This window comes from Diadema antillarum, unplaced genomic scaffold (genome assembly GCF_040938485.1).
Source record: "Diadema antillarum isolate AM-2024a unplaced genomic scaffold, OU_Dant_1.0 seq00000190_RagTag, whole genome shotgun sequence".
In the NCBI taxonomy this organism is placed as follows: Eukaryota; Metazoa; Echinodermata; class Echinoidea; order Diadematoida; family Diadematidae; genus Diadema; species Diadema antillarum.
This window is the reverse complement of record NW_027271254.1, coordinates 546,671-559,321: the sequence shown is the minus strand read 5'-3', so window position 1 is coordinate 559,321 and position 12,651 is coordinate 546,671. Positions and strand designations below refer to the sequence as shown.

The following is a 12,651-nucleotide window of genomic DNA, read 5'->3' as shown; positions in this document are numbered from 1 at the left end:
GTTGTCAGCACTGACAAGTTGTCAGTCTCTGACAATCACCATAGTAATCGTCAGTGACTAGAGCATCTCAGCCAATCCAAACCAAGAATTTTGCTGAAATTGTCAGCGCTGACTAGCTTGATGATGCACCCCTGAAGGTGAATAACCAAACACACACACACACACACACACACACACACACAACACCCCCCCCCCTCAAAAAAAAAAAAACAGAAGAACAAATGAGTATAGGCCCCCTTTTATGGTGAAGGAGAGAAGTAACCAAGTGAACAACAAGTGAACAGTGTAGTTCCCCTCACAACCCCCAATCCCAAACACCACCACACCACTCTCCCGTTCATTGTATTTGGCTCTACTCAGTATTTCTTCATCCGAAACAGAATTTGGCAAATTGAAGGACACTTCCTTCATGGAAATATGTGTAATTACATGGATTGTGTTTATGGATTGTGTTTGAGTGAAACAAGAAGTGCGTCGCCATGGCGATCAACAGATTATGAATAGGTTATAATAGTGTAACTCAGTGGGTGGCGTCTTCCCCTAGCCCCTGGCCCCAGATGCCCATAAAACTCCTCATCAATGTCAGTCGCGAAGAGATCCTGGCCAGGGTGGGGAGAGAAGGGACACCTATTTCGCCTCCTCCTCCTCCTCCTGCTTCTTCTTTCCAGCAGCAGCAGCGCCGCAACAGGCGCAGCAGGCAATGAAACAGGCCGTGAGGCAGCAGCACTGGAAGAGCGCTATGATGATGTACGTCCCGGTAATGTTCCAGAAGGCGAAGTAGTACAGCGTTGGATGGCAGTAGTCCGCCGCGCTCGGGTCCGACGAGTTTGGTCTGTAGATGCTGTACGTCCACACGTTCCCTGTTTGAAGGAGGTGAGCGGAATGAAAATGGTGAGAAATATGAAAACACACACACACACACACACACAAACATTCATGTATAAAATCGTGCATCTATTTGCTTTTTCAGATGGTCTCCTGCATTTCAATTATTTTCTTTAAATCAACTTATGAATGTTGAAATCACGAAATTGATAAATAGAGGGGTAAGACATCGGTGTAACGTTTTGTCAATTTGTCTCCCTCTGCACAAATGAAATTTGTAAGAGCGCAACTGCTGATTTACTTTTTTTTTAAAATAAACATCATGTTACTGCTGGCAATAAGAGATAGGCGTAGTCTGTGGTAGTGTCACCGCGAGGAAAACAGTAAGAAAATAGCGGGAGATAAATCAAAGAAAACTTATACCCCTCAGCTTATGCTGTTTCCTCTCGCAGTTAAAAATCTATGTGAAGTGAACGTAAAGTGATAATAACATTAATAATGATAATGATGATAGTAATGATAATTATAACAGCGATCATCGTCATCATCATCATTGTCATCAATATTATTATCATTTCAGGTGTCATTAAGAGTAGTAACAGTGGAAGCAATACTAACAGTAGTAGTACTAGTAGTAGCAGTGGTATAGTAGTAGTAGTAGTAGTAGTAGTAGTAGTAGTAGTAATTATAATAATGTCTTCTTTACCCAGGTTAGCCTCTTCATTGTTACCACTGCTCTTCCAGAGGGGCCTATAAAAGATGAAAATGACAGAATCAAACAGCCACTTACCGCAGATGAAGAAGGCGAAGAGGAACGTTCCGACGGTCCGGGTGATGATTCTCTCCCAGAGCGGCGGCTGGTATTCCTCCTGTTCCTCGGCTGGTAGCTTATTGCGCTGGATGCGGGCTTTCATGTCAAAGATACTCTTCAAGATGAAGAAGGAACCCTCAACGATCAGGTAGATCGGGATCAGTCGTTGCCTAGGACAATCATCGAGGTAGAGAGATCCTGTATCAAGGGAAGAGAGATGAAACAGTAATTAACCCTTCGCGTACTCTCAGCGCCGGTTGGCGCACAGAAACTCCGTAACGTTATACACTGTGTACATCCAATCAAAGTCGCTGGCACAAAAAAAAAAGGATTATTTCCAGTAGATCATGGGTCATTCCTGCTAATGAAGATTGCCAAAGTGTGTTTACGTTTTTGTAATAATCAGTTTCAATCCTCGATGATACAAACATCTTGGAAAGTTTCTCTATTGGATGCGGCATCTCGTACAGAGTTAAAGACTGAAAGAGGGCGTCATAAGGGAGGGGAAGAGTTGGTGCTACATAGGGGACTATCACCACCGTCAAAGCGACCAGCAGTCTAGTCAAAGAGGATATTCCCGTTTACATTACTTCTATCATAGACATATCTTTATTCAATGTTTCATAATCCACATTTCATATAATTGTACATTCTATTTGATTTCAAGACAGAAGTTCAGCACAAGACAGTTTGACAAAGAAATAAACAAATATGAATGAACAAATATGAATATTGTGTAATACGAGGAACCTGTACAGCAGTAGCTTCGTTGTTAGAATGTTGCATGGCTCAATAATAACATTTAAGAGTTCAGTACATAATGAATCAATGGCAAAAAAGAACGATAGGAGAACACAGGATTTCGAGAATGTGACAAAGTTAGGGAATGCACAAAATATCATACATTGTTCATAATTAAACCAAAAGTACAAGCTTAGTTACAATTAAGTCAAACCAATTCAGTCACCCAAGCGAGGCTTCATTATGAGAGACAACAAACATGGACATTCAAGTATTTTTAACACTGTGGTTTAGTAGATGACACTCTTTATGCTTTCAAACGGACGTCCTGAGTTCGAATCCTGCACTGCAAAAACATCGGTGTTAGATTCAACGCCATGGGTGTTAAATCGATAACACCGATGAAGTGTCAATCGAGAACCACACCCACAGGTGTAGAAAGTATGCTGTGATGGTGTTGAAAAGTCTTCACCTGGCACTTCGTGGTGTTACTTTGACACTGTAGCTGGTGATAATTCAACATTGATACCACGTGGTGTTGATTTGATATTGCTGGTGTTAATGTCAATCAATGGCATAACACCCGTCCAGCTTCAATGGGGGACCACACCAACCGGTGTTACTGTGGTGTAAACATATTCACACCTTCATCAAAAAATAAAGGACTTTATCGGAAAATTATTGATCGTCTCATTGAAGTTAAAAATCAATACTAAGAACACTTACCAAGAAACTATTCAAAAAACAATTTCATATTTTGAAATGACAATGTAACACCATAAATAAACTTCGGAAATTAGATACCAGCTCTGTGTTTCATATTTAACATCGGACTTTTTGCAGTGATGTAACACGAATGTCAGGGTCATCTGCTTTAACACTGAACGGGCTATCCTGGCAATGCCTGGCAGGATGCCTGGGTTTCATATAAAAGCATTTCATTATCTTTATAAATCATATGAAATTCTGGCTAACTTACCAATCACAATCATGGCGATTTGGACTCCATTCAGAATGCCAAGCATAATTGTCATGCCAACTGTTCGGGGTTAAAATTAAGGGAAAAAAATCAAATCAAATCAGTTTGAAAGACATTGATTGAACCTAAGAATTGTAAACAGTTCGTTGGCAACAGTATGAGTAAGGATGTCAAAAGGTGGTGTCCTACTCTAATTCTAATAGAAATGCACCTGTAAATGGAATTAAATAGATATACATATACAATATACATATCATTGTGTTTGTTTACACAAACATTGACTTATTTACAGTGGGGTGTTTTTTGTTATTGTTATTGTTTTACTTGTGTTTTTTTTCCCAAAACAACATTGCTATGGGACATAAATTATATTCACATTGAAAATGACATAACATGCACATATTTTTAGCTGGACTTCTCTTTCCATTCAAACAGCAATTCTTGTTAGCTGTCCACTGTACGTTTTACTTGGAAGAACAATAATATGAAGCTTGTGACATATTCATAACATTTTGTGAAATTCACTGTTTTATTTCGCACTTAAGATGATCAAGAATGATATTTCTTATCATTCCAATCAGACATGGGTTTTAGACATAAAGTCATAGTTTTCAATGAAATATGTACACTTAACTGTATATTCTACTTCACAAAGTTGCAGCCTTCTTCTTATACTTTCACGAAAGCCTTGTGAAATACATTGATATCTCCGAAAACCAGTCATTTTCATTAATTCATTGAACCAAGTAACCGTCTAATTACATTCCACTGTAAAAACATCGGTGTTAGATTTAACACCATGGGTGTTAAATCTAACACCGATCAAACTTCAATAGAGCACCACATCCACAGGTGTAGAAAATGCACAGCGATGGTGTTGAAAAGTGTTCACCTGACACTTCGTGGTGTTAATTTGACACTGTACCTGGTGTTATTTTGGCGCTGTACTGGTGTTAATTCAAAAATGACACCGCATGGTGTTGATTTGATATTTGTTGGTGTTAATATCAATGGTTTAACACCCGTCCAGCTTCAATAAGAGACCACACCAGCTGGTGTTACTGTGGTGTAGATTTATTTTCACATTTTTTCAAAAATCTAGTATTTTAATGTAAAATCAACAAGAAGTGCAGTTACTAAGAAACTCTTCCAAAACAGTTTTATATTTGGAAATGACACCCGGAGGTGTTAATTTAACACCATAAATGAGCACCGCAAAGTTAACACCAGCTCGGTGTTCACTATTTAACACCGGAATTTTTGCAGTCTAGAATACTTTCTGATAGTCGTTAATTTCAAGTGGTTTTAAGTGGTCGTTATTTTGAAATAATAATTTTCTGACAGTAATTTTCTTTAATCAATTGACCCAATTTTTGGGAGTGGTTATTTTAAAATAATCCGATGAATTCAGAATAGAATATTCATTCAAGCTTATCAACTGCGCCTGTTGGAATGAAACGAAGCGAAATGGCGCCATCGTATACCCGCTGTTTGAGAAGAATGCGTGACGCGTGATCACGTGCCTTCCAATGTGACGCGATGCAACGCGTATACGTTAATAGTGATTGGGTTTTGATTAAGTGGGTTTCTTGTGTTTGTACACGCGTGCGCGCGCGCGCGCGCGTGTGTGTGTGTGTGTGTGTGTGTTTGGGGTGGATGTGTCTGTGTGTGTGTGTTCCTAATTTCTCTACGATGCTTCAGCCAATCAGAATCGACTTATACTAGCGATCCTGCATAAAGCATTCTGTGATTACAATAACATGTAGAGAACTAATAACAATTATTACAATCAAATGAAATTTTCTTTGTAGACAGTCAATGCCGTACGTACTTGTGTCGGCTACGATGGAGTAGAATGCTTTTGCAAAGCTGGTGGGAGCCGGATTCTCCTTCTTGACATTCTGGAGTTGGCCAAATAATGACGTGTAAGACGGCGGTGAAGCTAAACATCAGTGGGAAAAAATATATTTTCATATTATCAACTATTGAGGAAAACCATTCGTTCTGAGCCGACCTATGATACACTTTTATCTTGATATACTGTTATCATAGGAATTGATATCGATTATTCGTTTCCAAATCTACGGAAATAGTCAGATTTTAATTAATCTCATAAATATATTTTTTTTGGTAAGAAAACAGTTTAAGACTAAGCACAGGTCTTTAATGTATTAGGCCCATCAATTGACATTCAATACTTTTTCATCGTCATTTGGATTAATGCTCCCGAGTGTATTCGTATCTGTAATCATAATTACGATGGTATATCTAGCTAATGAAACTATATAAATAGTGTTTGTGGAAGCCCGTGGCACACTTGTATTTAATGATAATAACGATAGCAAAACACGCAGAACGCCTGGAGAGCAACACTAATGGCATTTTTCTTTATTATAATCATACAGGTTCGTACAATTGCATCGTCACAATAAGAGCAGAGTTACTGGAAAACTATGTGTAAACCAGACACAGTCGCAGCTACCTCCTGGCGTTCCAAATTCATCATAGTTATTACATAACACATTTGTACTTTTACAGCATATGCTATGCCTCTCATTTTATCCATATCGTTTTTCCATATTTTGGTGCGTGTAATATCACGGACGTATGAGAGCCACCTACCATGATTTTGATCCATTTCGAACGGTGGGGGCGCATCGCCTGCTCCGGTCGCTGGCGCCTCGCCTTTTTCTGGGTCCTGTCACGAAAATGATATGTTTGAAAGTAAAGGTAACTCACTCCACTATGATATTGGTCATTGAAACATCGTTGACAAGAGTAATAATTGCCGTCACAAAATTATGATTATGACTTGTTTATTTTTCATTTGTTCATATGTTCAGTGTTTGAAAGCCTTGGTGACTTAAAATCAATCACCGCAACAAAAATACTTTGTTGATTTTAATTTGATTTTGATTTATTAGTCGAAAATTGAGCAAAGGAAAGGGGATTAATTTTCTTTACTCAATTTCCCACTAACAGATAATATTCATACTAGCCAGTTTTTGTTTTCTGTTTTGCGTTCTTTTAAAGAGTAAACGACTGCTGTAACGTATGTAGTACCTATCAGTTCTAATTATTAATGAAGAAAAATGTTTTCTTCATTTGCATTTCAAGCTGAATAGTATCTCATTGTTAACTAAAAAATATTTAAACGTGAATTCTAACAGGCTTACTCAGCGATACTTTGCGTAGTTAACATTTGGTAATAGTATGTGGCGGAGTTTGATCATGTCTCATTATGTTTCCGATAATGAGAATGCGTTGGAATTGGCAATATACAAAATGAAACACGAAACATGAGAGGTTGTAATGCAAATTTACTCGTTCAAAACCCATTCTGTTCAATACAGGGCCGGGCAATGCATGATGCCGACAGTTTGATTCGATATCAATACTTAATGGATATTTTGTGATTAAAATACCTGAATCACATTTTTTCTCGTTCTCTCTCTCTCTCTCAAAACAATAGAGCCGACTGACTTTTAAGCAATCGAAACAGTGCGTAACATTTGAAACTGAGATTTAACGCATGTCAAATGGTCTTCTGACCTTAGCTTTGGTGGATTTCAAAGCTCCTGTTTACCTTTGGGAGCAGTGATTTAAAAAGAAATCAAGATATCATATTTGATGTACATGTGTAGGTCTGTTGTGTCATAAAACTTCCTACCACATAAAACTTTCGTAATAAAGCCTAAAATATAAGAAAATATCAATATCTTTTCTCCCAAAAAAAAACCTTAACTGTAGACGGTTTAGTATGGAAACAGTTTTATTATACCTATTGTTCACATTTTTGTGTACCTAAAAATAATTAACATCGATTATATGGATTCAAATTATTACAGTGATTGTTTCCATCCCTAACTCACATTCTAGGACTACGTTTAAAGCACTATATATGCTGGGTTTTTGTTTCATATGCAATTGGTAAATTATGCCTTTAAGAGTCAAATTATTTTCTTTTACCAGAATAAGATTATGACATGACTAACATCAGGTGACGTTATAGCTTCAGTGACTTTGATATATTTACTGCCAAATTCGGCGTACATCTTTGATATTATAGTGATGGTCTAAGACATGTGTGCTGTGCTGTATTTCACGATAGAGTGATTTGCATTAACGAGGTCGTCGAATTATCTTTTCAGATAAAGAAATGTGAATGAAAGATTAAACTTTACTCTTGAGAGTGGACATAAGTTGTTACAAACCCTTATCAGTAAAGGATGGATCTACACAATGCAACTACCAGTAAAAACAGTTGATTGCATGCTTTAATGTGATTTTTGTTTCCCCGACACTATCACATCCATTTACATCTATACATGTATTCTCCAAACATGAGGGAATTAATAGTCACTATTTGTTTTTTGTTTTTGTTTTGTTTTTGTTTTGTTTTGGTTTTTTTTTTTCTCGGGGGCGTTCAGGTGGATATATTGCCATTAAATGCCTAAAATTATGAAAAGGATAGTGGTAATTAGCAACCTATGTAATACATCATCTCACATTCATCTTTCATTATACATATATATATATATATATATATATATATATATATACACACACTTGGTGATTCTATCCTTCTATGAAGAGTGCTCGATATCCTCAAAGGAAGAGCTTTAGACAGAAGTATTGGAACAACTTCACTCGGTTGACAGCAGGTTCATCCGTATTTATTGCTACTCGGAGTTTCATGTCACCTCCATGAGGTGCAATCATCAGGCAATCATCAGGCAATCATCTGGCAATCATCAGGCAATGGAGGTGACATGAAACTCCGAGTAGCAATAAATACGGATGAGCCTGCTGTCAACCAAGTGAACTTGTTCCAATACTTATATATATATATATATATATATGTATATATATATATATATAAAACCACTTCCATTGCAAAGATTATGCTCCATCTACCTACAAAATACGAATCATTATCTTGAGGTACGGAATTCAATGAAAATGGGTAATTTTCCAATGCTGCAATATCTATAGGCCTATACTCTACTTACATGCAGGTGCCTAGTGACTATGTCCATAGATCAAAATATACTCATTTTTCTTTCTCATCTCGAAACATAGAACATTATGAGTTCATCAGATTGAGCAACATGACTTGCAAGAAAATGAATTACGGCATATGCTTTTGGGCTCGCAACGCCCTGTGCATTACATCTCTTTTATTTATCCATCCTGATGTTGAACGTTGAACACTACACTATAATAGCCAGATACTACAAAGCCGATTCTCTGTGGCAAGACAGTCCATGAGATAGCATCTTGAAGGCTGCTTGCACATCTCGACAGTAAGTAGACAAGCGCAACTGGTTATAATTCCATAGTACAAACACTTATTCACTCCCATTAGCACAAATACCACCTGTATAATGGATACATCTATGAAAATATAGTGTGACACTTACCACACTCATGGCTACGGATATTATACAGACGAAGAGTTGAATGAATTAATCCTCTGATTTTTTCCTTGAACACTTTGTCTTCTGACGGTCGTTACGTTTGTGCAAAAGCTTATGAATCCAGCCACACCTTTTCTTAGCCGTATAGGTGTGTTATCCCGAAGTCAGCATCGGTCACCATGGACGTTCGCCCCCTGCCTGTTGTCTGTCCGCGAAGCCTGATGTTGACAAACGTTTTATGAGCTAACAACACGTCGTGCCAGTCACCGTTTGGTGTCCTGGACCAGGCCCGTGTATAGCGATCTATCGATGCCAAGCCGGGCACCCACGGAATTTTCTATCGTAAGACTAGATGGGAAAGATAGTCGTGTGGCTTCGTCACGCTTGGGCACGTTTGCAACGTACGGACACTTCAAATCCGGAGCGCACACTCAACCGGCATTTTTTTTTTCTTCTTCTTCTTCTTCTTCTCCTTCTTTTCTTCTTATTCTTCTTCTTCTTTTATCAAGAGTTAAAGAAGAAGTCCACCCAGAATTTTATAGGATTAATAAAAAAAAAGAGGACAAAAAAGTCCCCACAGAACGGTGCAAAAATGATCAAATTCCGACGATAAATATGGAAGTTATGCAATTTTGAAATTTTGCAATTTTTCGGAAAGCACTTTTTGATAAGTGTGTGATATAAATCATTATTCAAATCATCAAGTTGATGATGTCATTCTATCACAATTTCTCATTCATTTTCTCTACAGAAATTGCTAATATATCATATTTCAACTGTATTAAAATCAACATTGCCTTAAAACCACCCAACAAATGTCTTAACTATGATATATTTTGTATGGGATTATGCTTTTAACTGTGTTGGTAAAATTATCAAATTTTCCGAATTGTATATAACATAATAATATACGAAAAATTGTGAGGATATGACATCCTCGACTAGCTCATATAAATATTCATAAGGACTGGTAAAGAAACGTCTTCCGAAAGAATGTAATATATCAAAATGCCATATCTTCCTTATTTGCTGTCCAATTTTTGTCATTTTTGAAACTTTCTGTAAGAATTTTGTTAAATCTTCCTTTTAAAGCTTATTGTTTTTTTGGGAGGATTATGTCTTTAACAGAAGCTCGACTACAAAGAAACTTAATTGAAAATTTATATAGCTGTTTGCGGTCTCAGTCAGCTCTTTTGAAGGCCATGAATACTCACAACTTGGCAAAGTTACCATCAAAGGAACTGAAAATAAATCGACTCTAATCCCCTCACGACATAACTCCTGAGATGAATATAGGCCTACTATAGGATTACTTCATATACTATAAAGTATTGTTACATCTTACACCTTTTTTGTCATAGAAAGTAAAATAATATGAAGATAACCTGGCGAGGAGGACATAGTCACTAAAGTATAAAACGAAAAAATCATCACACTATCTTTTGTAGGATAAGATTCTAGCAGCTGACATTAAGTATATTGCTATGGCCTTTAATCATGGTAAAATAATCTCATATAAACGATGTCCATTTTGAATTGACATACACGTCTAGTCACATTTGAAATTCTATGGTTCACCGCAGTGGTCATGCTGTGCCATTGCAGTGATGCGATTAAAGACAACTTGCCTGTACAATACTACTTGACAATTCTGAATATTCATCTGCACCAGGGAGGTGGACAGCAGCTTCCTGTCTACAGATAGACACTCCATGAGTTCTGTCGAAAATGCGAGAAAAAAAATAGTGAGTAAAAATAAATAAATCTCTTTTGTATTCTTGTTTGCGTTGGCAAGTCGATAGACTCCGCGGCCATGCATTGGATCCCTACGGCGTGCTTTCCCTCTCCCTCTCTCTCTCTCTCTCTCTCTCTCTCTCTCTCTCCTCATCTTGCTACTTTACATACGTGAAGTGGTGTTACATAATCATAATCCTCTCCCCGATTGGAAGACTGTCTACGCCCTGCGTGCTGAGGCTTCATCGTACAAGATGAAAGCAGAAAGGCTTTCGATTTTTCTCGCGGAGCCCTTTTGTTGTCATGTAGTTGTGGCTTCTGCATTATGGTTACCTGGAACACAGGAGACACGACCTAGAGGTGCCTCAAAGAGAGTATTATTATAGTTGGGGTGTTATGACATTCGCTTTATTCAAATCCTGAAGGGTTCGTCAGACATTATTTCTGAAGAGAAATTGGCCCTTTCAAAGCGAAGCCCTATAAGTAGTGAATTATAAAACCAAAGCGCGATCACAACATGCACAAGGCGAGACTATAGATAGGAGCTGAAATACAAAGTGCTCATTTAAATGGATGGTATAGTTTTGGTTGAGATGGGGCTACGGGTTTGTAACCTTTTTTGATATAACGAGAACCGTCCTGGAATATGAAAGAGCATTTTATTAGATGAAAAATTTGTTTTGAAAAGGATGCAATATAAAAAACAAATGGATCCTAATTGAAGGTGGGACCCACTTTTTGTTAGAATCGCTTTGTTTTATTATGTTTTTGGATATCTCCGCCATTTCAAACCGATTTTCATCAGATAAAATTTGAATTCCTCTCAGAATTGCATGTTCTGTAACATTTCATAAGTGGTTTCCTACTATCTCGCAGAGAGTTAAAGCCTCAGTCCTCATCTCAACCAACACTATCCAACCCTTTAAGATAGAACAATAACAATATTTATGCAATGACGTATTCGTGAGTATGCATTTTGTTAAACCAGTAACACCCAACATGCCCACCTTTATTGTGTACACATCCACTTACAAACATGAATGATCACACATATACCTCTCAACAGTACGAGGCCATCTGGGTTCGATTACGTTTACATAATGACTACGAGTAATAAGAGAGTAACCGGAAACATCGTTTTGGGAAACATGTTTCAGATGATTTCAGCTAAATTCACGTTGACATGACCCGTGAGCGCATAAATGCGCAAGATTTGAGATGTTACGAATAAATCTAATCCACTACCAGGCATTGGCAATGGACTATTGGATACTAAATACTAAAAAAAAAAAAAAAAACAGTTCAAAGGTACGCTTCTCACTGACCTACCTGTTTATAAAAGTACACAAAATGGTATAGAGTTTATTATTTTCTACGTGAACCAGTCAAATTGATAAATGAAACGACTGGTAGACAGAGAGTTTATGATGATATTGTCAGATCATAATTATTTTTCATAAGAGTCTACCTATCATATAAACATATGTATAGTATTAGTATCAACTTACATGTATAGACATACAAGCGTACATATAATGTATAAATGTATCTCTATACGCCCTATATACACACACTTGGAGGTTGCATGAAACTCAGAGTTGCAATAAACTGATACGGATGAACCTGCAGTCAACCGCGTGCGAACTTGTTCCAATACTTCTGTCTCTGTCTCTCTCTCTCTCTCTCTCTCTCTCTCTCTATATATATATATATATATATATATATATATATATATGTGTGTGTGTGTGTGTGTGTGTGTGTGTGTGTGTCATCAATGTAGTGTGTATGTGTGTATTCCATAATTAAGGATCCCGACAGGTAGCTCTTCCATTGTCAGAAGGCCATGAATATTCAATGACACTAATGATGATCCCTCCTTCAGAAGGAGTACACAGCGATTCTTTGTTTCTTAATGAAATATGATCAAGACAATGTTGATTACGAACACGTCATTGTGCGGAAGGTCGTTGAGTCCATACTAAGGTGTTGTCATGGGAACGAGGAATGAAGATGAAATCAGTCTCCGATTAAAAAAAAAAATGTATACGTCGCTCGGTCTCGCCGTGCCATGTACCATGCCGACTATCATGACTCAGCAACTATAGACGAATGTACCACGAGAATTTAAACTAAACAGTTTA

At 37.5% G+C, this 12,651-nt stretch overlaps 1 protein-coding gene across 1 annotated transcript; it reads right to left on the bottom strand.

Annotated features, from left to right (window-relative positions):
* Nucleotides 1-627: 627 nt before the first annotated feature.
* On the bottom strand, nucleotides 628-8,788 carry LOC139728678 (transmembrane protein 272-like). The gene is made up of 6 exons (XM_071639614.1): nucleotides 8,780-8,788; nucleotides 5,979-6,054; nucleotides 5,188-5,298; nucleotides 3,357-3,416; nucleotides 1,616-1,834; nucleotides 628-860 (listed from the first exon to the last, which is right to left on the bottom strand). Exons 1-6 carry the CDS (start codon nucleotides 8,786-8,788, stop codon nucleotides 628-630), a joined length of 708 nt encoding a protein of 235 aa, XP_071495715.1.
* Nucleotides 8,789-12,651: the final 3,863 nt, after the last annotated feature.

Excerpts from the sequence above, each read along its gene's own strand:
- LOC139728678 (XM_071639614.1), bottom strand. Across the intron at positions 5,299-5,978 it reads CGAAATGGATCAAAATCATG|CTTCACCGCCGTCTTACACG; the intron begins GTAGGTGGCTCT and ends ACTGATGTTTAG. Across the intron at positions 861-1,615 it reads CTTCGCCTTCTTCATCTGCG|GGAACGTGTGGACGTACAGC; the intron begins GTAAGTGGCTGT and ends TCCTTCAAACAG.